Here is a 27,104-nt window from a genome sequence, read left to right as displayed (position 1 = left end):
GCTTTCCAAAGCATGGGAACAATGTGTATGTGTAGCTATGTGTGTATGCCTTCATGTGTGAAAGTGGACTGTTTGGGAAAATAATACTTTTAAAAATTAATCCAGCTCAGAGTTCAACGTAGCTGATTTTATTTATAAACTTTTCTATGTTCTTGATTTATAGACGTTCCACAGTAGACAGGAAAACTGTTCCCACTACTAGGCCAGTCATGGGAAGATTCAAGGAACGGGCACAAAACTGAAAAAAATTGGAAAAGGCCATTATAGGGATTGTACCAAATTCCAGGTAGCCGGGGCACTGGTGAGATGTCTTAACTAAATGAAAGAAAATTGCAAGCTCTTCTCTTTTTTGGCCTAAGAGTTTTGATCTACAAGATCTTGAGGTTTAATTGTCTTTTAGAAATAAAATTCTGATGATTTTGAAGATGTAATCTTCCAGAATAAATAGAACTTACATCTTTGGCTTGTTCAGAGACAGACTGTATATAGATAAACTTTTAAATTATGCTTACTGGTTTACATAAGAGGTGGACTTATTAGTACTTCAAGGATCTAATGTGTTCCACTTACTCTTGTCAAACTGAAAATTCATCGTACTTCTTGACTAAGTGTAGGTAGTTATGATGCTCTTTACAGTCAAAGGCACTCAAGGAGTTAGACTGCCTCTGATGCTCTTCCATAGAGATATGTTGCTTTACTATTGACATCAAAGGGTAAGATTATGTGATGCAGGCTAACTCCTCTTTCTTTAAAATGTGGCACCAAAATGCAAATAACCTTTCAAAAGAAGCAGTTCTATTATTTATTTTCTGGCTTCAATGTATAATTTCATTATACTGTGTGTTATTCATATTCAATACTACCAGATATTGCTATAGACCAAAATTGTTTTCAAGAAACCATTTCTCAAACTCAGCAGTTGAGAGACCCTATTCTTGCACTTTTAATTCAGGTATTCATAAAATCGTGCTTACTGTAAAAGTCATGAATTCTGGATGACAGGTAATGAGGCTGGGTTTTTTTGGCGTAAGCTATTAGTACTCACACCTGCAAAGTTTATGCCACACATTTAAATTGGTTCTGACACTGGAACTGGCTTTCATCTCATGTGTAATATTGAATTGCAGCCATCCACATCACCAGTATTTTACAGCTTTAAGACAGGACCTTCTCTTAGTATCTTTGGAGTATTTTCCCTGAAACTGGTGATTTATGTATTTTGGAGGGGGAACAGGAGGAAAATGAGTAAATTTTTCAATCGGACATCCTAAAAATAGCTCTTCCTGAAGTAAAATGTCAGAATTTCCAGTCAGAGGTAACAGAGATTTTGTTGAAAGAGTTACACACACAAGAACCAGGGATGGGGGAAGGAGAAACAGAGATGTAGCTCAAAAACTAATGAAGCTAACAAATCTACTGAATTGATACCACTCCAGTAAGAGAATGGTTCTTCCCTGAGAGTTCTGCATGTTACTTGGTTTAAGAAATGTTTTTCTCTCAGCATGGAGAAGACTGTGAGGTCTTCCTTCCACTCTGGTCGCTGCTCAGATTTTAGGAAGGTACTCGCTCCCTTCCCAGTTCCTTGTAAGTCTTGGACAAGAGCCCAAAACAGTGTTAAATTCCTATGCCTGCATTGAGGTGAGAGGGATGGTCTATGCCCTGCAGCTTTGCAAGAAGGGGCTACTTGCAATGTCTTTCACTTGCCATTGCTACAAACACCACTTACGTATAGCCTCAATGGGCTTTCTAATGCATGAGCAACTAGTTTGGAGTTTGGTTTCCTTTGGTAAAAGATCAACTGTTGTGTTCATATAATTAAGATTGCTACCTTTAAAGCAGCAGGTAACTGTGCTAAAGAGCAAAAATGAAGGGAAAACTTACGTTTTTTATAAATTCATTTATCGTGGGTTTTATTTTTCTTATGTACAATAGCTGCCGCTGTACTTCAGTTATCAAAAAAGAAAAGCTATGAAAAGACTCTTTTTAAGAGTGACCGAATGAAACAGATATTTTGAAAATACTATGTCATGGTTTAGGTCCATCTAGGGACAAAAGACCACAAGTACCGTAGACTTTGGAACTTCCAAAGTGTTTAATTGCCACTTATGGTCCCCGATGAAGGACCAAGGCTACTCAGCTTGGGGAAGAAAACAAAACTTAATTTAATCTGCCTTCAACCAAAAAAAAACCCCAAACCGAAGCAGAAATATCCAATGGAAATATCAAACAGAAAAAAAAATAGAGTAGGGCAAATGATGGAAGTGCAACCAGCCCTTTAAGATCCCTTTTTTCTCTCTCCCCTACTCTCTTCTTGAGCCTGCTATCATTACCTCTTCCCACCATAAGCAGTGTAGGAGGCAGGGAATGGGGGGTGCACTCAGTCCTTTCCTGATGTCTCTTGCCACTTATCGCACTCCTGAGAAATGCCCCTCGCCAGCCCTCCTTTGCACCAGTTCGGGGTCTCCCACACACCAGACAGCCCTGCACAGACTGCTCTCACGAGCCACTGCAACCCCAGTTCATCTTCTCCAGGTTAGAGTCTAAACTGCTTGCTCCCTCTAACCTGGAGTCTCCAGCTCTCACCCTGTCACAAGGTCCCTACTTCTCGTTGCAGGCTGCAAGGGTGTCTCTGGTCTGACACCATTCCTTTTGTCTTTTCCTGGCTATGAGATCTGTGTGGTCACCTCCATCTTGCCTTTCATTTCCGTCTGCCTCCACACATTTCAAATTCCTATCCTTAAATAGTGATGACAGAGGCGCCAGATTGGCCTGGCCAGATCCAGACCCCAGAACCAGGGGAAAGTCTGAGAACCTTTACTGGGCCCACACTGCAGCTCCCTCACCCTGTTAATCAAGCAAAAGGGACTCCTCAGAAAACCATGACCTACTAGTTCCTAGCACAGAGATTCTTAAATTTAACATGATTACCTATCACTGGTGGCAGGTGCTACAATCTTTGTGCCATCCTGTTGTGTGTACAGCTTTTGCATCTTCAGGCAGTTATTTCCATGACAGTAAATTGTGATGAGTATGCTGGTGATATATTTATCAAAGTTTGTGTGCCTCTGAACTTTAGCATTAGTCTGGGAGTTTATTTTTGGAATCACTACAGCATTGATGAAAAAGGGTGATGCAGTGTTTCCTAGAGATTGGAAGTTTGCTTCCAGAGATGGTAAAATAAGGGAGTTTTCTTGCATGAGCATCCCAATGGCACACTCTGCCATCAGGCAGGTGTTACTTTCCAGAAGCAGTAATCTCTTCCTGCAGACTCCTTATTTTGTCCAATTTTCTTGCCTGTCTGTCTGATGTGATTTTTCAGACTGTGTGTGTACTCAGTATTTATGTTTAAAAGGCTTGTTGTGAAAGGGTTGTGAAAGACCTGTACTTCATGAAAGATCTCAAAAAGGGTACAGCCAGTTCCAGTTCTGTTCCCATTTACACAAATGGTTTCATTTTAGTAGATTGAATCAGATGGTAAGCAGTTCACCACATTATATATATATATATATATATATATATATGTCTTTAATATAGTAAATTAATGCAAGATTTCAGAGATTTCCTGGGGAATTATTTGGTTTTGATTTATACCATCATTTAGAATTCTGGAATCTCTGCAGTGAGTTGCTATGAAGACTAAAGTGAAAGCATTATTTCTTAGAAATGTTTTGATTTAGAAAAAAAGACAGTTTTGTACATAGTTGAGCAGATGTCTGAAGTGTGGGGAATAGTTGTCATCATGTTGTTTTCCTGAGTTTGAAAATGTGTTACCTGTAAGATGACAGTCCAAGTGGCCTGTCAGTGGGATGGGTAGTGTTTTATACCTACTTTCACTTTACAAAGCAGTTTCCACGTTCTCAGTGGTCTTGTGACAAAACATAGTTTTCCATTGAGTACTTGAATGTACTCTGTAGATTCATATCTAAAAGGAGTTCGTCGTGTATGGGAATTCCCATATTGGGGAGTTACCTTTCTAATTTAGTGCCTGTGCATGCCAGATGTCTTTGACACTCTTTCTTCTCTTTGACGTTTCACAAAGTCATCGAATGGTAGAGGTTGGAAAGGACCTTTAGAGATCATCTAGTCTAACCCCCTTCTCAAGCAGGTCCACCTAGATCAGGTCACACAGGAACACATCCAGGCAGGTCTTGAAGACCTCCAAGGAAGGAGACTCCACACCCTCACTGGGCAGCCTGTGCCAGGACTCCCTCACCCTCACAGATTTTTTTTATGTTTAAATGGAACTTTTTGTGTTCCAGCTTCATCCCATTACCCCTTGTCCTGTCTCTAGATACAACACAATAAAAGGGACGTCCCAGCCTCCTGACATCCACCTACTTACTTACATCCATCTACTTACTTAGAAATATTAATGACATCCCCCCTCAGTCTTTTCTTCTCTAGACTAAATAACCCCAGTTCCCACAGCCTTTCCTCATAAGGAAGATGCTCCAGTCCCCTGATCATCATGGTTTCAGTGTAAGATAATGTGGCAAGGCAAGGAGCAAAGTGTTCGTCACATAAAAGCCTCCTAAGAAGTAACATCTGCTAAAATTTTTCATCTCAAAGTAGTCATTCATCTTAAGAGAATTCCTAGAGTGACAGATACAAGGAAATGCTAGGTCATTGTTAAAGTGCATAGAATGGTCTGTGGAGTTCCGAGGCTTTCTTACAAGAAATGTGAAGATCTTCACAGTTTCATGGAATCATAGAATCATAGAATGGTAGGGTTTGGAAGGGACCTTTAAAGATCATCTGGTCCAACCCCCCTACTCAAGCAGGTCCACCTAGATCAGGTTGCACAGGAACACATCGAGGCGGGTTTTGTAAACCTCCAGAGAAGGAGACTCCACACCCCATGTTTTCTCAGAATGTCTCATGTTAAATCTGGGCCACAGTCCACATTCAGTTGAGAACAAGTCAAAAACCTAATTTATGGGAGCCAGTTAAAACCAAAATTAGATTACTGAAATGACACTAAAAGTATCCATAAAGATTGACACAGTTGGAGAATGAAGTTGGTTAGTTAAAATGGCTTAAAAATGATCATGACATACTCTTTACTCCATGCTGATCATCCTGCTTATATTTCTTCTATTCCAGTTTGCTCTGCTGTCGTTCATTTCTCTTAACAGCATGATCAGACTGCTTCTTCCCCTTGCTTCTCATTGCCTCAGCTCCTCATTTTGCTTTCAGTTTGTGCTGGGACAGCACACGGTGCTCTCAGTTCTGGTGCCAAATGCCCTAACTGCCCCTTGTTACACACAGGAGCTCATTCATCAGTTTGATTCCATCTCACTTTAGACGTGTTTACATACAGAATTGTCAGGGGGAAATAAAGTAAAAGTGCAACATTTAGTCACATTTTGAAGAAAATTCTTGCTTAAAGTTGGACTATTAGAAAACAGACAGATCTGATGAGCAGTATTTCTGTGGTTGCAGAAGCCCAGAGCTCTCAGGATTTTCTGCTGTACCATCATCCATCCTTCATCTGAAAAGCAAGATGTGTATTGTGGTATTGCACTGTAGCTGTTGTATGCTTCCTAGACATGGCACTCAGCATGCGTCATTTAGAGAAATCCCAGACTGCTTTTATGTGCTCTACAACATGAAGTGGTGCACACTTTGAATGTAAAAGGAAAGCGTCTATTAGATATCAAACAAAATTATTTGCAGTATGTAAGCACCAGCAATATGTTACTCTAAGTTGCATAACAGCTTCATTTCAGAAAAGCTTTTTCTCCTGTAATATGTTCACACTCTCTGTAAATGATCCTATTCCGTTTCATTTTTTGATAGATGTTGACGAATGCAGCAGCATCCCTGGAATCTGTGAGGGTGGTGAATGCTCAAATATCGCGGGAAGTTATTTCTGTGTCTGCCCATGGGGTTATGTCACATCCACAGATGGCTCCCGCTGTATTGGTAGGTATTCCACCCTGTACGCTTTTAGAGCATGCATAAACTCAGAAGGTATTTAGTAGTGTATATTGGAGTGCCACTAATTTGACTGGAATAGGTAATAAACCAAATCTTAGATTTCAGTAAGTTGCAACTCTTTCAGGAAAATTTATTTAAAACCTGTTTCTATATTATGAAAAAATATATATGCTTATTTTCTCTTGTGGTAATTTGTTTTACGCAGCTGCACATGTCAAATATGTCATATAAACCATTCTGATGAATAAACTCAAATTTTTCTAGATCTCTTATAGGGGTTCTTTATATTTCAGACATCTCGAAGTACTTAGTTCTCATTTTGGGAAAGGGATAGGAATTCTGAAGGAATTTCTGAGTTATAGGTAAAGGTTGTGCCAGTAGCAGTAAAAGTACTACAAGTGATTTCACATGGATAATTTTTGTTACAATGTAGCCAGCTTTTGTTATCTAGGTTCATCTGAGGACTGCCAAACTTCAAATATATTGTGTCTGGCCTCAGGGATACTTTGAAACCATGATTTCCAATATGATCAAAACTTCTATAAATTTTCACAGAATCACAGAATGTTAAAGGTTAGAAGCAACCTCAAAAGATCATCTAGTCCAGCCAGCCCCCTTGCCAGAGCAGGACCACCAGCCTGGTTTCTGAAGGCAGCTCTCAAAACCAATTGCATACAAATCACATGCCCTAGTCTGCTAAGGCACGTTCTTAACATCACAGGGTCTCCTTCCTGAAACTGAAAATGTGTCTGAAGATCCTTGTGTTCTGACATGTTTATAGAATATAATTTTTCTAGTCTAAAAAAATTTCTCATGTACTTAAAAGTTAAGAATGTAATCATTATTAATACAAATTATTTTATTCTTCCTGGTTTAGGATAAGTATTTGCTTTTAACCAAAACAGGAGGATGTGCTTAGTTATTGTGATTAATACCATGTCTTTCCAAATGCAAGTGAGCTCTTCTTCTAGTAAGCATTCAGGACTGTGACCATAAAAGTTCTAGGATGTGTCCCTGGAGGAACTAGAAACACTGACATATTTATATAGTTTTCACAGACCACCACTGACAATACCATTGTATGTTCAGTCTGCTGAGCAGAGTGGACTGCATAGCATTTCTTCAATAGGCCTACACTAAAGAAAATTTAATTAAATTAATGTATTGATGTTGCTCTTGTTATATGAAATATCTTGATATTTGCCATAGTAGGATTTTTATATATTTTTATGTAGTTTCTATTTGTATTGCATTGTACTCTTTGTTTTTTCATCCGTATTTCCTGTTAGTTTGAGCAGGCTTCAAGATTGCTTGTTAAAATAATACCAGACTAATATTACTGCAAATGTGTGATCCTGCAATAAACCAAATGTGGAATGCATTGGTGGTGGCTGCCTCAAACAATAATTGGGAGTGTCTGGGAGTATTTTGGTGGTTGTTTTTTGTGGGGAAATCCTGTCTGACCAACCTGATAGCCTTCTGTGAGCGCATAACCGACTGGCTAGATGAGGGGAGAGCAGCAGACGTCATCTACTTTGATTTCAGCAAGGCTTCTGACACTGTCTCCCAGGACATCCTCATCAAAAAGCTCAAGAAGTATGGCTTGGATGAGTGGACAGTGAGGTGGATGGAGAGCTGGCTGAATGACAGAGCCCAGAGGGTGGTGATCAATGGCACAGAGTCGAGTTGGAGGTCTGTGGCCAGTGCAATTCCACAGGATCAGTTCTGGGGCCAGTCTTGTTCAACATCTTCATCAACGACCTGGAAGAGGGCACAGAGTATACCCTCAGCAAGTTGGCTGATGACACCAAACTGGGAGGACTGGCTGATTCCCCAGAAGGCTGTGCTGCCATTCAGCGGGATCTCGACCAGCTTGAGAATTGAGCAGAGAGGAACTTCATGAGGTTCAACAAGGACAAGTGCAGAGTCCTGCATCTGGGAAGGAACAACCCCCTGCACCAGTACAGGCTGGGGGTCAAACTGCTGAAGATCAGCTCTGCAGAGAGAGACCTGGGAATCCTGACTGATAATAAATTAAGTATGAGCCAGCAATGTGCCCTCATGGCCAAGAAGCCCAATGGCATCCTGGGATGCATCAAGTAGAGTGTGGCTAGCAGGTCAAGGATGATTCTCTTTCCTCTCTACTGTGCCCTGGCGAGGCCTCATCTGGAGTCCTGTGTCCAGTTCTGGGCTCCTCAGCTCAAGAGGGACAGAGAACTTCTGGAGAGAGTCCAGCGCCACCAAGATGATCAGGGGAATGAGATCAGGGGATCTCATTAACACAAGTATTTAAAAGATGTATGTCAAGAGGATGGGACATCACTTTTTTCTGTAGTGTCCAGTGATAGGACGCCAGGGGTAGTGGACAAAAGCTGTCACACAAGGAGTTCCTCTTAAACGTAAGGGAAAAGTACATTCCTATTAGGGTGAGGGAGTACTGGAACAGGCTGCAAAGGGAGATTGTGGAATCTCCCTTCTCTGAACATTTTTCAAATCTGCCTGGACATGTTCCTGTATGACCTAATCTAGGTGAACCTGCTTGAGCAGGGAGGTTGGACTAGATGGTCTCTAGAGTCCCCTTCCAACCCCTATAATTATGTGATTCTGCTTCTGTTTGTTTTTTTTTTTTTTTTAAATACAAGTATTTAAATATTGTAGTCCTTACCTGAACTCAATAAGGGAAAGTAATTTTGTTCATGTTAGTATTTTTTATTTTCTGTTTGATTTAAATTCCAGATCAGAGGGCAAGTACGTGTTTCTCCAACATAGTAAATGGCCGCTGTGCACAGGAGGTTCCTGGTAGGTTGACCAAAAGGCAATGCTGCTGCGAGGCTGGCCGGTGCTGGGCCATTGGATCTGTTCCAGAGATGTGTCCTGTCAGAGGATCTGGTCAGTGGCTTTTTGATTAATGGCTTTTTGATTAATGGTTTTCTCCTTACTGTCCACTCTAGCTGGGATGAAGGTTAATGGAATATTTAAAGCAGCTTCAAAATGTAGGCTAAATGGAAAGTCAGGAATTACATTATTATTAATTCTTGTGTTTTTAATACTGATGTTACCATCTGTGAACCATTTTTTCTTGGTCCATGGTTGTTTGGGACTAGTTCCTTTAATGTCCATTTGTTGATTTTGGAAGTAGTTTTTGGGAAATGGGAAAGATTTTGTGGTCAAGCTTAGAAAGGAAATGACTTTGAGGGTCCGTAGTTCATTTTGATTTAAAGGAACAGTTGCTGTCTTGTTCCACTAAATTTTGGGTTACTTTGAAGTAGAAATGTGTTAGTGTTTCATTTATTCTTCTGCACATAGAACAAGTCTACATCCCTAGTGAAATGTATTTTGAGTTTATCTATATCAAGATGTCTGAGTAACCAGGGAGTTACTCTGCTGCTGGCAACACATCAAAAAAAAAAGGTGTCAACCAACAGTAGTAAATTACAATATTTCCTTTTATTATTTTCAGTGTCCTTTCTTAAATAACATATTTCACAATCATTGGATAGGCCTGGGATTAGGAGTGGGAGAAGGAGAACGTAACATCAGAGAAACCAGGCATTGGTGTTCTGACTTGTGTAGCATACATAGATCTGGATCGTCCTATGAGCGGACTTCAAAGGATTGACTTGCTTGGCACTTCTTGTTGTGTTCCTGTCTCACAGATGAGCACCGTAGACTTTGTGTGGATGGTGCTGCAACTGGAGGTGGTCCCAGAGGTGGTGGGACGGGAGGAAATGGGTTCCATCCTGGTGGAAATGGCAATGGCTATGGCCCAGGAGGAGCAGGATTCATTCCCATCCCTGGTAGCAATGGTTTCTCCCCTGGTGTAGGCGGAGCAGGGACAGGTGGTCAAAGTCCCACTGGAAATGGCCCAATAATTACAGGGCTAAGTAAGTATTTGCATGTGTTGTTTCTCTCTGGTTTTGTGTTTGGGTTTTTTTTTTAATTCCTTCCATTTTTTCCTTTTTTTTCTCCTTAGTTTTTAGTCTGGAAATTATATGGTGTTCTTGACATGGAAGAATGCCTTTGCATCCAGACACATTTAAGAGACCTTAGCTGATAATGTTACGAAGTTCAGGACCTCTTTTTTTAGCAAGAGTTCAGATGTAGAGATTTCATTCTTCACCTCATTTCTAGAGTCCTTGAGCCTGTGCTGTCCCTGCTGATCTGTCTTGGTCAGCACTAATCTCAGAATTTCTATATGTTTTCAAGAAACTACCAAGGTTTAAAATAAACTGTTCCCTTTCCTATTCTTCCAAATATAAATCTTGCACTGCACAAACATTACCTTCACCAAAAGCCCAGAATGAATAATGTTCAGAGGAATCTCTCATATGTGGCTTATAACATGTGTAAGCATGTCTCTAGGATCAGATCCTTAACATTGATAAAATGCAAGAGGTATTAAAATAGTAACAATATTTTGGATAGAAAATAGTAACAATATTTAGGAACAGACAGCTTCAGCTTTCACCCAAGTTGTTCTTTATTTACGAGGTCACTGAGAATCTCATCAGTCTCAGTTTCTGAAAGCTACTTTGTGTTAGTTTGCTGTTAGGTCAGCAGGTGTTGCTCAGAAAAAATACATGGTTTAGTGGATATATTTATGCACCTGATGAAATGCTTTCTAAAGTCAAGTGTAATCTTCATATTTACTTCTGTTTGGAAATATGAATATTTACTTTGTGTTCTGTGGGTTTTTTTGTTAGCAATACTCAACCAGACAATAGACATCTGTAAGCACCAGTCCAACCTTTGTTTAAATGGACGTTGTATACCAGCCCTTTCTAGTTACCGATGTGAGTGCAACATGGGATATAAGCAGGATGAAAATGGGGATTGTATTGGTAAGTGCACACTTCTAAAATCTATTCTTCACTTCTAAAATGCTAATTTTTGTTCTCTTTAAAAAGAAAAACACATGTTCTTCTTTTCCAACATAGATATTAATTTTGATGATATTGCTCTTGTAAAAGAGAATGCAAAGACCATGCTATTACTTACACTAGAAAAATTTTAAATCGAGAGTTACCTGTTTCCTTAAAAAACCTCAAAATCTTTAATCACAAATATTGATGTTGAGTATTCCTCCACTTGTTGGGTATTGTACATTCTTATCTTCAGTAAAGTCTGTTCTGTTCTTTTTTGTTGTGCTTACATAGGTCAATTTTTGCTACAGGGACTAGCGTTGAGTTGCATTCAAGATAATGAAGGGCAGAACTTATGTTTTACCTACTTGCAAGGATAGCAATAGCTGGAAAGAGATAATGTAATTGAAAAAAAAAGCCGTAGTTAACTTTTGGTTATATTTGTATTTCACAGGAAAATACTGAATTCTAACTTTTTCTTTAAAAAGAGCTGTGTTTGAGATTCTGCACTTTTACTGTGGACTTCACTCTTGCAGTGTCAAAGGCTTATCAGATATTCCAAGGAAGTTACAATGTTTGGCGCTCTTGTGGAGTACTTGTGTAAAGAAGAATCCTATATTCAGGATGTAGTTTAGTAAACATACCGCATCCTAAACAGAGAGATGTGGTTATACTTCTTAAAAGTCTTTTCCAATCAAAAGGATTTTATGATTCTGTTTCTGTTTGAACACTTGCTTACTGATTCTCTGTAAGAGGATTTGAGATCTGCGAATGAAAAGTATACATGAGCTTATTAGCAGTAGGCTTTCCTTGCTGAAATGGTACTTTTAGAATCAGTTTTAGGGTGCCTCTGGATTAGAGGAAAATATAGAAACAAAAGAATGCATAAAGTTACATCTACATGAACCCTTAAAAACATCTAATCCAAGACAATGCAGTTTACAGTATGCAAGTGAGAACAGCACAGTCAGATTTTTACATACAGGCAGCAGAGTTTTACCTAGAATCTGAGCTTGGAACACTGCAACTGAAGTTGCAAAATCCTCTACCTCCTGCTGAATTGCAAACTGAGTATCATGACCTACTTGGCTTGGCACCCACCATGACTTCTGGAAAAGGGAAATGCAAAAACTGTTGAATTGTACCTTTCCAGTAATGTCCCAGTTTCTTAGGATGTTTAACCTGTACCTTTCTCAAATCAATATACTGCACCTGAAAGTTTGAAAGTCCACTTAGTCTTGCATCAGAGAGGTCAGTTACAGTAAATCTCAGTTGGAGATGCCACCGTGTCCCTGGGCAGTTGCAGTACTCCAATAGTTGAACTTCCAGAAAGTTTTCAGAATATCTCATCTAATTTAGACACCATTTAGCAAAAAAAAATCAGCTAATTTTTTCTCATCTTATTTGTAGTATATAAGGAAAGCATTTCAGTACTTTGCAGTTTGTGTACTTTTCTTCTTGCAGTTCTTCTCCCAAATTGTCCTTTGTAATACAGCAAGCCCAATCTTATCAGGTTTTCTTTGAGGAATGAGAATTTTCTGTACCTCTGATCTCTGGCTGGGAACTTCAAGAGGCTTAGTGTCTTACTGCATCCTTGGGCCTTAGAAGCTATAAGTGCATTATAAATAAACTTACTATCAATCTGTCTTGCATGACTATTTGTTCTTTATAGTGTATGGAGAGCCCTGGCACTTTTGCTCCCAGCACTAAATTTTGCATTGCTGAAATCAGTCATAATTTTAGTTATGGTGGACCTTGATTTTTGAGGAACTGTCTTGAAATTTGCTGAACATCTTCTGAAAGACGTTGTATTAAATGACGTTTCTGGATGAAATCTAGTTTACAGCTTGTATCACTTGGACAAGTTTAAAATATATAAAGCATACAGATGTTTGTTAGCTATTTGATAACACACAATATGTTTATTAGATTTTTATTCTTTTTACTTTCTAAGTTCTAATGAAGAAATAAAGATGGTGAATGATAAAAATCTAAATATGTGGTTCTTCAAAAGCTAGCAACTGAAAAAGTGAAAAACCTTCCTAAGCTGTACTTTTTGAGGCAACCATGCTGTATTTGAGTCACTACAAAGCAATGATAAATAACATTGTGGTAGAGCATGATTATAATAAATGCTTGCTCCTGCTTATAAAGAATTATTCTATGTGAGGAAATATATTGAAAGGCTGTAAGAAATGCGTGTGCATAGCATGGAAAGGCACAGTGTCACCTGTCCCCAAAATCATTTCTTGTTAAGGAAAGACAAATTTGTCTGAGCTACTTGGTGCTTCCTCGCAGCAGATTAGAAAAGTTGACATGTGATTTAAGTATCACTTCACTGCGTCGTACAAGATCTTAACACTGCTGGATTCACAAAGTCCTCTGTTTAACTTGCAAAGCATGGAAAACAAATGGAAATGAAGAGGTAAAGATTAGTTTTGATACTATTACTTGCATTCAATCATTAATGAAGTGCATTTATTGGTAGTGTGGCATATGCAAGTTAAGAGTCTAGGACAAAATGAATTGTGGAAAATAAAAAGTCAAACCAAAGCAATTCTTGATGTAGGTGGTAAAGTTATCTCCTAAATAAGAGGTAACTCCAGATTAATACTAGGAATTAATAATAATATGAAATTTTAGGTAAGTAGATAAACCAAAGACCTCACTTCAGCCTGAGTGACTTCTGCTTTCAGTGAATACCTGTTTCAGTACCCACTGGTACAAAATAAATGATCCAGTGCCTTTGGCTCCTTTTTGGCTTCCCAGTCTGAATGACTAGGTAGTAATGTACTAATTTCTTCTTAGAGGGGCTTTGGGAATTAGTCCACAACGGGATTTAAACTCTGTGGTTAAGCCTATTGTATGAAATGCTTCATTCATTCTGTTTGTTTGCCCCTTTGTATTTGGATTACAGCAAGTAGCTCTATACAAAATTAATTTAAGCCATTTTATTTTTCAATTCTCATTGAAGAAATCTGGTGTGAGAAAATAAAGTAGGACAACCGTCTGTGGTTTCAAAGGCCAGACTTACATGTCTAGGTGCTGCAGTGGGTTGACAGATATAACATATTTTTAACAGCTGTCTGGCATGCTGTCCCATTCTCTTCTGTGGAGCCACCCTGTAGGCCACCAGCCTTACCATTCATCTTCCACTCCTAGCTTATGTGATAATAGTGAAAATATATCTGATCTTCATTTTGAGGTTGAAGTGCCTGCAAACTGAGAGTCTAGATTTATACGTGCACAGGAAAAAAAAATATGTTAACCTGTTCAATTCTCTAAGACACATTCCCAGGAAAAAGGTGTAGTCTTAACTTTGTAGTGAATACCTCAGCATCAAATGGTAGTCTGAAAACTGGATCAAAACAAAAACTTCAGCTTGTTAACAAAAGCAAAAGATGCTATGCGAGGTACAGTAATGTCCTGGACTGGAAGCAGGGAAAAAGCACCACTAATGGCTTCCAGCAAGTTTGTGATTTGGCCTGTTTTTTTGTGTGAAACATATCAGTCAGTAGTTGCTAATTATTTTGAATCTTCAGTGGTTTGCCTTTAAGTAGCTGCTTTTATTCAGAAGACTTTTTGTCAGAGAGTGTACTTTATGAATATTTATCGTAGATAACACAGTGTTGTTTCTCTGATGTTTTCTGATTTTATGGTAAAGAAGTAGCCAGAGTATCTCAAGTGTCACATGGAACTCCTGGTTTGTGAATTATATTTACTGTAAAGCACGCAGGCAATTGTCCTGAGAATGAAGGCAGAAACTTAACTGCATGGAATTTCTGTAGGTACTGATGCGTCTTAAATAAAGCTAAATGCCTGTTTGAAGCTCTTGGATACTCATTACGAAAAGAACAGTCTTGGGGCATGGGGAACAGTTATATTTCACCATATGGAGTAAGGATAGTGGAGTATAAATTAACACTGCTCTGTACTGCTCTATCTCTAGGTGCCTAATGACTATGCAATAAATTAAGAACCCAGAAATTGTTAGATATTTTTGTATAGAGTTAAATAAAAGTCTTGTTTCAAAGTTATCCTGCGAAATCAAAACAATGGAATTGCATACTGCGCTCTGACCTCAGCTTGTACTATAACACTCTCATCATGGTGGGTCAAGGAGCATAAGTGTTCCATGTGATCTGACACTGCATGATCAGTCTCTTTCTGCAAACTGATGGACAGTTGTAATATTACTACTTTTCCTTGTTTCATTGTATTTATTAAAACTGTGGATAAAACTGTAGACTCTTTGAAAGTTGTAGGAAGCCTATAGCTCTGCAGTGTTGAATTTTAGTTGTTTTATGAATACAGATCTTTGTATTTAAAATTTTGTAATATATCTTAAAGTTCTATGCAGTAAGTCTTAAGGGGATTTTGGAAGTTCTGTATGTGTCTAGTGAAATTCTGGCAAACGTAACACATGAAACACTGTAAAGTGGAGATAAGTGTGATGCAAGTGGTGAAAGAGAAATATTTGACACTGAAGAGGGGGGTGCTGGGAGATAGGGTAAATGGGTTAAGTGTGTGTCTCAGATGTTTCCTGTTTATACTGCTGGAATATGCATGCTTTCAATGCAAACTCAAAGCCAACTACTCTTTTTTATTAACATATATTTGCCATTTCCCTCTTTTATCAAGAGCTTATAAAAATAAGAGCATCTTAAGATGCATATTTTATGTGGAAATCATCTGATGCACATGGCTTTGGAAGGATTTTCTAAGCTTAAGTCAGCCATTTCGTAGAGGAACACTGCATTCCTACTATACAGTTTATAAATTCATGTACAGCGAGATCCACTACCAGCATGAACATACTTACTTTAACGGATGAAACAAGTTGAAGCCTATTACAAAGTCATAAATATCATCCTCTGTAGGAAAATTAAGCAAAATGGATGAATGCTATATTTAGTATTTACAACTTCCCCCATCCTTTCTTGCACTAAAAATAAGTAAACCATATCATCATTTGAACTAAAACATTTGACATTTTCATGTGAAAATGTGATCTAGAGTTTGACATTTTGTTGGTAGCTGGGGACTTTTTCCTGACTGGAGTTATGCGCCTATCCTCCTTGACCCCTCATATCAGCTGAGCACTGAGGTAAAAATATCCAATCTAGTACTCATGAGCATCAAAGCAGCCAGGAACCAGAAGAGAGCCATGGAAGCAGGAAACTACTATAATCACATAGAAGTCTGCATTATAAAGAAACTGTTTCTGTTTTCTTCACTGTATTTGACACTCTGAACTTTTCTTTATCTTCCTTCATTCTTGTGGTTTTACTGGAGTGATACGATCAGCTGCTCTCCAAATGTAAATGAGCTAAATAAGCAGGAGAGGAGGTATTTGATTTTTTCATTTGCTTTGCCTTTATTCATGTAACTGTTCATTTAACTATTTACCCAAAACAGTTTCAGTGTATCTAGGCACCAAGACTGCTGTAAACCAGCTTATTAAATCAGTGATTTCAGTACTGATACTAGTGGTTTTAACTGTGTATACATTAACACAATAAATGCTGTGAAATGTATGGACTTGTTAGTAGTTGAATTAGAATGAAACTTAACCTTTTGCTATTTTTTAGAGTCAGGTCGTTCATGGCACAACAATTTCTAGAACTACACATTTATTTGAGGGTTAAGCATTGGAACAGACTACCAAGGGAGGTGGTGGAGTCCCCATTCCTGGAGATACTTAAAAGATGCATAGATGAGGTGCTGAGAGATATAGTTTAGTTTGATGATGGGCTCAGCAGTGTTAGCTTACTGGTTGGACTTGATGATCTTAAAGGTCCTTTCCAATTGTGATGGATTCTATGATTTAACATATTAGTGTTCTTGTAAGTTTAATTTCTCATTCTATCCCACTATTTCCAAAATAGAATGAACTAAGTTTTAGGACAAGACCTGATAAAATGCGAGTACAAATGATCAGCGAAATTACCTTGTGTTTTTTTCTGATACTTCTAGTAGCATTCACTGCAAAATGCATGGAAATAGCATTGTTCGGTGGTTTTACTTATCCCTACATTCCTATAGCAGTTTATATCCAGATACCAAAAACCCCTGCAAATCACCATTGGCTTTGTGGTGTTAAAGCCTACCTAAATGAAGAGATGAGTAATTTCCAACTTGTAAGTGCAATGGTGGACATAGCTGGAGGGGGAAAATTCAAATTAGAAAAGGTGATTAAGGAAAAAAAAAAGTTTTCATGGAGGGATCCATTTTGTTTGTCTCCTGTGAGTTTAACTGTAGCAAAGATGAAGTGCTCAGTTCATTCTCTGGTAGTTTTGGAAGAGACCAAGCCACTGGTCCTGCCTGCCAGACCAAAGGGATGTACTCCCTCTGCTCCCTGGATTGCAGAGAGCAAGGATCCTGGGAGGATTTAAAGCAGCATAATGGGGAAGAACAATCAGTGTTCATTTAGTGCTCAGAATATCTATCTCTGGCCAAAGACACATCTGAGTCATTGGTAACCCCTGTGAACAAATTCGGGAAGGGTTCTTGAAAAGAGTTTTCAGAGCCATGTGTCAAATGAGAGTTACTTCTGAGCAATTACTTAAGATTTAAGGTGGTTAAAGTGTGTTTGGCGTCACCCAGATACCGAAAAACGTTTTGAAAGGAGAGTAGGGTGCAATATAGAGCTGGGTTAGATTGAGTCTGGCATTACTCAAATGCAAAGACTAGGGTTGAGGATGCAATGGGACATAAATAATTGAAATGTGCTGCACAGACTGTGATCTCATTAAGAATCTTTCCTGCTGGTGTGTGGCCCCTCCTCACATTTCTACAATAAACTTCTAATGTAATGGAGGGATTTGGATGGCATGATTTGCTCTGATTTTAAAATACTAGTTTTGATTTGTCTTGGTTTTATTCTGAAGAAGAATGAATGGTCATTCAGTTAAACTGTTGAATAAAACATTGTTCACTTTCAGTAGGCAACTGCCAGATAACACGTCTCAAAATCCTCATACAGTTTTTTCTTTTGTCTTCTTAAGACACATATAAATGATGTAGTAGCATTTTACTTCGTTAAAATGCCTGCTTAGTTGGTCTAAGAACAGCTCTATGTTCTTAGGAAGGTAATGATATTGTCCCAACAACAAGCTGTAGTATTTAGCATTTGACCGTTAGTTACTGTCTTTTTCATATAGAAGCTTCTAGACTTTAAAAAAAAAAAACAAACCAACATTGTTTACATTGTGAAGTCAATAATGCTCCTCTGTGCTGCCAACAGATGTTGATGAATGCACATCAAATCCATGCTCTAATGGAGACTGTGTCAACACACCTGGTTCCTATTACTGCAAGTGCCATGCAGGTTTCCAAAGAACTCCTACCAGACAGGCTTGCATCGGTAAGAAAGTTTGTTCCACGTGTACCCACATTGTGCACATTCTCAGTCCTTATGTCAGATCCCATTGGAGTTCAAAAAGTAATTAACAATGCAATGTCAGTAAATACCAATGGTTCTTATATTAGTTGAACTGCTAGTTCTGGGTTACCATTCCATTTGTTCTGTTCTTGTCCTTTAACTTTTATCCATTAATCTGGAATAACTGCTACTTGGCCTGGGAATTCTCCTGTCAGAAGTTCTACAAAAAAAATCAGGAAGTAGACTGTTAGCATAACAAGTGTATATTTATGTATTTACATAGATGAATGTCTGAGTAGGATTCTAAAGGTATTCGTAAAGTGATTGCTGAGCATCACAAAATGGAGCATTAGTTGTACAAGTCCATAAAATAATCTTTTTCCTGTCTCTGATGAGATGTGGATAAATTCTTACCTATCTTTGGAATTTTTTAATGAGTTCCATTTAAATAACATGCAAGTGTTTTTCAAAGCAATAGTTGTCTCTCTATATCTTTTTATCTTATAGTAATTCTCTGACTGATTGATTTTTTAATTTGTTTTTTTGGCCTTAGATATAGATGAGTGCATCCAGAATGGTGTTCTTTGTAAAAATGGACGGTGTGTAAACACTGATGGAAGTTTCCAATGTATATGCAATGCTGGGTTTGAACTGACTACTGATGGAAAAAATTGTGTGGGTAAGAACTTTGCTAGATAATGAGCAAGCGATTAGCTTGATGATTCTAGAAACTGTACTTCATACTACAATTAAGGATCATTAAGGTCTATATTTTTTGAAATAAGATATGACTTGAGGTAAACTTATAGCCCTTGCATTCAAATATTTATTACACGAACTGCATGATTTCAGGTAAAACTTGAGGTAATTTTTGGTTTTGAAGCTACATCTCTTCTCAAGAGTCCCAAGTAACTCAATGCCAGGAATAGGGTTTTTCTGTAAAGTTTCGTAGCAGGTGCTTCATGTATCAGCACTGCTGAAGAAATAAATGTTGACTGTGCTATGTCAGAAAAAACTTTCTAGGTAAAGAACAAGTTCTGAATTCTGTCAGCTGATTGAAGCTTTTTGTCCTTTCATATAAGAAGGAAAGGTACGCTCACTTCTTCTGTATACAGTCTGCTGAAACATGCAAAGCTACTGATCACAATGAGGAAAAGAAATGCTGCTTTGTCTGTATACTGACAACTCGTCAGGTACTCCATCAGAATTATGAGTACAAGTGAAAAAAGTGTCACATCAGCCCTGGTCATTTATTTTACTGTGTCATCTTTTGGAAGACGAGGAACTATATTCACTTTTCTTTGCAATATTTTGCAGACCATGATGAGTGTACCACTTCAAATATGTGTTTAAATGGGATGTGCATAAATGAAGATGGGAGTTTTAAATGCATCTGCAAACCAGGATTTGTTCTGGCTCCAAATGGGCGTTTTTGTACTGGTATGTAGAAATGAGGGGTAACACATTAAGACAATCTTCATTGAAAATAGCTTTTCCTGTCCATTCATTCATGCAAGAATGGAAATCTCATCACAAGAATTTAATATCATAGCAAATCCTTACTAACCCATTACAGTAGATTTCTTAAGCTGCCTAGAATTGAAATAGGTCTTACAGAAATTAGTAACTGAATTATTTAATAGTATTTTGAAAGATACAACAGACGATAAATTGGCTTTTGAAAAGTCTTGGAGCATTGTAAAGGCAGCAAAATATGCAAGTCTTTTATGAAATGGTAAAATGAGCAGCAATATGGGAAGTTTAAAAGATTTTACATTGGTGAACATGCATAGACTTGTTTTGCACATCATTGTGGCAATTCAAAGTGCATAACATTTAGGACACCAGCAATTTGCAGTGCCATATTTGCCACATAGCATTACAAAACTTTTAAAGTGGGGTTATTTAAAACTTCCATCATAAGAATAGTCTTATTTAGTTTCAGTTTAAGTAAACAAGTAGAAGATATCTGTTACTGCCAGTAGAAGTAGATTTGGGCTTTTGTAATTTCTAATAAGTGCAAAATCATGTTAATTGCTAGTTTTCTGATTTGAAATTGATCCATTTCTATTAATTGTGGTTTTCTTATTGTATGTACAGCTGGGCTATTGACTTAGGTAGACATTGACAACCACTGAAAAGTCTTTTATCATGAAAACTTAGCATCATATTGATATGCTGTGATTAGTGCTTTCTTAACCACATTTCAAAGTTACAGTATCATGAGATGGACAAAAGGGAAAATTTATTATTAATTTTTCTTAATGTAGAATCTGAACTGCTTCTAATCGTACACTTTTCCTGGGTTGGCTTTTTTTTTAATGTGCAGCTGGAATTTTGATTAGTGCAATTCCAAGATGAGTTTTTTACTGGAAAAAAACCAAAGGATATGTTGGTGATTCATCTGCTAACATAAAGTCATTGGAGAATGCTTAAAAACAGCAAATTAATTGTTGAATTGTGTTGCCTCCTGATAGATATTGATGAATGTCAGACACAAGGAATTTGCATGAATGGTCATTGCATAAATACTGAGGGATCCTTTCATTGTGAGTGTCCACCTGGCTTGGCTGTTGGAGTTGATGGTCGTGTGTGTGTAGGTAAGTGAGATTTATTTTTATATTTTTTTAAGAGCAAATGCAGTTACTAGGTTGTCAAAGTAGTACTTCAGATGACATCCTTCTAGGTAATGTTAATGTCAAACCAGAGGTGTGTTCTAGGATAAATTTTAAGTATTTGTCTTTTGTTACACTTTTTTCTTGTGTTCACATATGTGCATGTGTCTGTATATATATATGTGTGTATATTCATATTTATATTTAGTTCTCATTATCTACTCCAGATCCCTGAAACAGGTCTATATTTTGTTTATGACACTGATATTTTTGCACTTCCCTTTTAATTTCTGTCTGTAATCTGAGAACATTTCATTTTCCCTGTATCACAGTATTAAAAAAGAACTACATCATCTTTTTCATTTTTAAAGCATTCTAGTCTGCCAATGAACAGTCTCTTGTCATATAATCTGAACTACAGTTTCCTATCCCCTCAAATGTTACTAGTTGACAGTTAAGGGAATCTTCACCCAACTCCACCAGAAACTATCACAGTGTCAGAGAGCTCACTGGAGCATTTTCTACCTGATGAATTAAAAAGGTGGAGGGCAAGACACATTCAATCTCTTGTTTTTTACTGATGACAAATGAAGAGGGTGAAGAGGAATATACATTTTACAAAAACTCTAAAGGTCCCTTCCAACTCCTACCATTCTGTGATTCTATGATTCTGAGTGCGAAGGGACTGCAATACTGCAAAGTTCCTTAAACAAATTTAGTCCATAGGAAGTGCCATCTCTCCCTTATTCTGCATGTCTAAACATTGATACTGTGTCTACTCGGTTTCTTATCTCATAGCTCATGAAGGTATCCATCATCAGAGATATTGCTGACCCAAGGCTCAGTTAGTTGTTAGGCATGGCATTAAGCTTCATTAAGTGTTCCTGGACTGGGACCTCCTTGAGTGAAAAGCAGGCCTGTAGCAGCATCACAACACATCAGCTTCACTTTCAGTATGTGGCTTAGATGCTGCTGGTTACTGGACTGCCATTGGAGCTGCTGTTAGGTCAGGCCCGGTGGTTATGTTGTGGTGTTTGACAGATTCATGAAGCAGAAAAGGCAGAGAGGAAACCACTGGCTTAGCTCTGCAATTGTTTTTATTAATGACTGTTCTTGCTGATGGATGCATATATGCCCTATCTGCCTGTGTCTTATCTTCATGCATCCAGATAAAGGAAAGACAGACTTCATCACAGTGTTTGGAGGTTCTCTCACAAGGAGATGTGACATACTACAGCTTTGTGTTGCTGTTATAAAATAATTTAAAATAACACTTTAAATTGTGCAGAAGCTCATAACTCTTTAAAGTAAAACCTGGTGCAAGCATTCCTATCAAATGCCTGCATAAGCTGGCCCTTGCTGTTAACACTTTAGTTTTAAAAAAGGTACAATTAAAACTCAGAGTGGCTTAAAAATAGCCAATAAAAAGCCAAAACACCTTCTCAGTCTCTCATTTGAAACCCGGGTATTTGTTGGTTTAAATAAACAACATGTTCTAGTAAGAAAAACTATACTAAAGATTGAACTGACAAAAGTAAGGTTTGTTCTCTCCCATGTAGAAGACAGATTGTTTTAAATATTTGGAGAGAAGCAGTGAAAAGATAAAACAATGGAAAAAGCCTTAGTATACTGTTTTTAGCATAGGAATTTCACTGTTTAGTGGCAGAGCAGCAAAACCAGATTTGAGTACAAACTGTGCAGTACCTTTTCTGTGGTCTGAGCTGGCCTCATCTTCACCGCTGTCACTGATACAGCTGCAGAGAATCAATGCAGTGCTGAATTTTCCATACTTTCATTTACCTAGTGCTACCACATTGCTAGCGGCTAAAGGCTTCACAAGTTTGCCATCAGCTGTGAACCCTATTTTTTATTTGAAAACACTGCCACAAGTCACAGAGCTGTGAGTTTTACCATATATGCTTGAATTTTCAACAAGAAATGTCCTTAATATGACCAAAATCATAGAGCAGAATCATGATTTATTTGGAAAATTCATTTTTAAAAGATGATGTCATTATTCCAGGCATAAAGTAGCATAGGAAATTCCAAATATTGCATAACAAAAATATCCACGTATATGAAATTTAGGATAGAAATTCGGAGCCAATCTGCTGTTCAAATTTTTCTCTGTGTGTATATATATGTGTGTGCATGTGTTTATATATACATGCTGTGTTAACTACAGGAATTCTTTGGCTATTCTGTCTCATATACTACATGAGCTAAATATTAATACTTTTCAAACGTTCTGGCTGCTAGAAGAGTATTTGTAGTCTGAAAGTTACTAAGTTACATTAAGTTACTAAATTACATTGGTCCCCCTTTTAGCAATCTACCCACGTATGTGCTTGACAATTAGTAAAAATAGAGACTTACAGAGCCTACAGTACAATTCCCTCACTCTTTGAGATGTATTTTACTTTTGAATGATGCCATTGACTCTGGTGGGACTATTCATAGAATTAACTCCTTTTTTATTTAGTTTAATAAGTATGTCAGAGTCAATCACAAAATGTGATATGAGTCTGGAAAAAAAAAAAGGACGTCAAGGGGGAATAAAGGCTTGGAAGGGGAAGAGTTAGGTGAATACTCAGAGCCAAAGTAGTATTTGCAGGCATTTCAGGTTTGGCTATACTAACTGCAGCTCCATGCTTGGATACCTCATCTGGCTCTGTGTATGTGTCTGTCTGTCACCTCAAAATTTGTACTGAGCTATGGCAATAACTGCACAGGGTTGTTTTTTCTCTGCCAAGACACTTTTAATTACAATTCAGTCTGCATTTCACGTCTCTGCCCAAAGCTATGGCTAAAAAATAGCTTTTATTTTACCCATATTGTTTTGCAGAACCTTACCTGTCATGAGCATTGCATGATTAGACCTTCTAAGGCACTTTGATAAATGCAGTAACTTTCACTGAGAACAGGTCAGCTGCTTGTCACGTAACCTTGACCACAAGTACAGTGGTAATAACATTTGCAGATGTTGCAGTGCTGTACTACATAAAGAGTCTAGAAATACTATTCTCTGGGAAACAGTGGAGTTTCCCATAAACAAGGACATGGTTACAGCAGCACCAATTCTAAACACGGGTACAGGGCATAAAATAAGTTCTCCAGTGTTCTAAAATTAGCAGCCAAAGGCTGATCAGTCTATACATGGGGGGCAGTGCAGTTTCACCAGGAAGGTGCACACTTTGAACTGTCATGACATGGGGAACCTTAGCTTGATGGGGTGTCTGCAACAGCTAAGCCATGGACAAAGCAGTGCCTGTCGTCATCCTTGCTCTCAGCGTAGGAAGCACTGCCTGGGGAGGACATATGATCACTATTTTGATTCTGGGGGAGTCAACTTGGTTCTTCATCCTGCATAGGCTTTGTGAATCACTGACTATGTAGATAAGACTGTTTTCCTGTCACTAGTTAGACTATCCTCTGCAAATTCCCTCAGTTTCTTTTATAAAAACATTGGGGTTTCGAAGTTTAGAGAACTTCCTCTCTTCTTATGCGGAGAAGTTGCTGAGTGCATCTGTAACTTCCTCCAGCTGCTTCCTACACCTCACATCTTTGAAATCCCTCACGCTGAGTGTATCTTTCACACTTTCCAGTCTTTTATTCCCCTACAGTTTCTCTCAGTGCAATTTCCTTCTCTTGAATTGCTTCTGCCTTCTCTCTCAAACACACAACAAGGGGGATGCTGTCTGTTCTGTGACAGCCCCTTTATTCATGGCAGAGTAGCATCTGAACTTGTTAGAGATGCTAAGAATGTGATGCAACCAATTATTTTACGGAGTATGTGAACAAATGTGCAAAAATTCTTGATTGTTGTTAAGCATAATGATCTTTTTCTGCTGTCAAGTTCAAGAAAAATGTACAGGCTTCATCTAGACTCTCGGCAAGGAATACGCCCTCAAATCTAGGCCACATTTAACTGTGCTCCAGAACTGTCTGTTCCATGTGATACCAAACGCAAGAGGAAAAACATACACAGAGGCTACCCTGTTTTATAGAAGCCAGACAGCTTACAATGCTGAAAGAGCAGGCAGAACACATAAGGGTTGCCAGTTCTTTTTAGGATTGGCACCAGATACTCAACTGTAAGATTTTTCATGCAACTTTGTGGGTTTGGGTCATGTGTTAAGTAGGTAACTGTCTGGATTCTCTCAGACCTTATTCAATTCCTGAGTGCACTGATGCTCAAGTCCAGGCCACAATAAAGCCATGTTCTGGCCTGGTTCATAAAGATGCCTGAAACAAACAGTATTTCTGTAGCTTTGTGTCTTTAGAATTATAGGAGTCAAAACTAGAGGCTGTTTGCTTCATCCACATCCTGTAGTTCTCAACCATACATTTAGGTGGACTGTCTACTTATGTCCTTGTCAGAAGATCTTGACTGTTAGCTTATAAGCAAATATGAAAAAGATATCTAACCCTGGAATGACCAACAACAAAAACCAAGCTGTTAACAAAAACACATAAAAAGCAGTCTAAGAGACATTATCATAGTTCTTGGGTGAGTATAGCAAGTGGCTATACCCTGTCTGCAAAGGCAGAGCTGAAGGTCTGCCTTGAAAGGTGCATCTCACTGGTTAAAGTCAATCAAATTGATTTCTATGGCTGTATAGCTGCAAGATTGGCAGTATGCACATGATGAGTCCTACAGCTGTGCAGTTGTCCTGTATCGTTTTTCTGCTGTCTTTTATGGCATGATTTTAGAGGTTGGAGAGCTTCCAGGTATTATCTGTTTTCTTTGTGTAATAGGTGGTGGTTTGTCCTGGCCATTATTTCCAGCCCTCTTCCCAGAGGTGGCACTGTAATTTCCATAGTGGCCTTTCAATCACAAATCTCCAGAAATTTGTTATGTTCTAGGCAGTACTGCTGCTTTCCTCACTACCTAGTCATAGGTAAGAATTGCTAAATTGCTGTTGCTAGACCTCTTTGATATTCTAACCCTGATTCAGCAGTGGTGTCGTTTTAGGTATAAATGTATTAATAGGATTAGCCAATTCACGTAAAGGCCAGTCTGAACAACCTGCCAAAATCGCATTTTTGTTTGGAACTTGTAAATACAGTAGGAAGCTGTGCTCCTCCTCTTGGAAACAGGTAGCCTGCCATTTTAGCAGCCCTGGACTGCAGTTGAGTTATCCTACACGAAGATCCATTTTGGGAGTACATAAGAGATCTGTGTTTCCAGGTTACGGTTGTAGTACTTCTCAAAGGGAAAAAATAGCCACCATATGCTGATTCAAGCCAATCTGTGTTTCTTATTGAGATATATGTTGACAGATTTATGAAGCTGTTCTGGTGTGTGGGTTATCTTTGCAGAGTCCTGTGAAATGTTTCTAAATTTGCTCACAATATTCTACTTTAAGTGGATTTAAAGTAATCTGGAGAGAGCTTTCAGGAGCTAAGCATTAGGAGAATTTGCCTTGATGCCATCATGATACTGTAGCAGAACAATGAAGATGTAGCCAATGTAACCATTTCATTGAATAAAATTGTTTGGTTTTAGCTCTCATTGAGATAGTATACAATACATTTCGCTCTCAGCCTACAGAAATTAATTATTTCTTTCTTTATCCTTTCACAGACACTCACATGCGTAGCACATGTTACGGAGCCATCAAAACAGGAGCGTGTGTTCGTCCTTTCCCTGGGGCTGTGACAAAATCTGAGTGTTGCTGTGCCAATCCCGACTATGGTTTTGGAGAGCCATGTCACCCCTGCCCTGCTAAAAACTCAGGTAAAAATTTGTATTTCTTTGAATACTGCAGTGAACATATAGACTTTAAAAAATCTTGTTCAAAGCAGGCTGTTCCTTTATTTCTTGCTTTAAAGAGGAGTGAATATGGTACTTAAAGGAAGTGTACCCTGATTCTGAAAATGGTTTCTACTTTAAATAAAAACTCTAGTAGTTCACATTGAGAGTTGTGGGTTTATGCATTGTAACATTTGAGGCGAACCTAGTTACAAAGCTGGCCAGACTGTGACAAAATTCCAAGACAAAGGACATAAGTATGCTGTTGGTGAAGTTGAGTCCCTGAATTAAGTGTTGGCTACAAGTAGTAATACTTAAAGAGAGTAAGCAGAGTTATCAGATGAATCGGTAAACTCAAATCAGTCCCTTTAAAAGAGCAGCCTATGTTAGTTCTGAAAATCTGTATTTTATTTTATAAGAATCAGTTCTCCAAATAAACGTGGGGATTGTGTAAAAAAAAAAAGTCTCTTGAATATATATCTTTGGTAATGTATCTTCAATATTATTTCCATTCAGATAATTTCTGAGATATCAGAAAACTATTTAGA

The 27,104-nt window shown here is 38.2% G+C and overlaps 1 protein-coding gene across 1 annotated transcript in view; it reads left to right on the top strand.

The window, feature by feature from the left end:
* The window catches only part of FBN2 (fibrillin 2), a 151,749-nt gene that overhangs the window by 42,528 nt on the left and 82,117 nt on the right, over positions 1-27,104 (top strand). The window contains exons 8-16 of the mRNA XM_062016448.1: positions 5,800-5,925; positions 8,677-8,829; positions 9,597-9,824; positions 10,644-10,781; positions 18,049-18,168; positions 18,740-18,865; positions 19,504-19,626; positions 20,664-20,786; positions 26,389-26,541. Coding sequence (XP_061872432.1) covers positions 5,800-5,925; positions 8,677-8,829; positions 9,597-9,824; positions 10,644-10,781; positions 18,049-18,168; positions 18,740-18,865; positions 19,504-19,626; positions 20,664-20,786; positions 26,389-26,541 — 1,290 coding nt within the window. The remainder of the gene's footprint in view (positions 1-5,799; positions 5,926-8,676; positions 8,830-9,596; positions 9,825-10,643; positions 10,782-18,048; positions 18,169-18,739; positions 18,866-19,503; positions 19,627-20,663; positions 20,787-26,388; positions 26,542-27,104) is intronic.

Source organism: Colius striatus, chromosome 30, assembly GCF_028858725.1.
Source record: "Colius striatus isolate bColStr4 chromosome 30, bColStr4.1.hap1, whole genome shotgun sequence".
NCBI lineage: Eukaryota > Metazoa > Chordata > Aves > Coliiformes > Coliidae > Colius > Colius striatus.
Note: the sequence above shows the minus strand (reverse complement) of the source record. Positions and strands in the feature narration are given on the sequence as shown.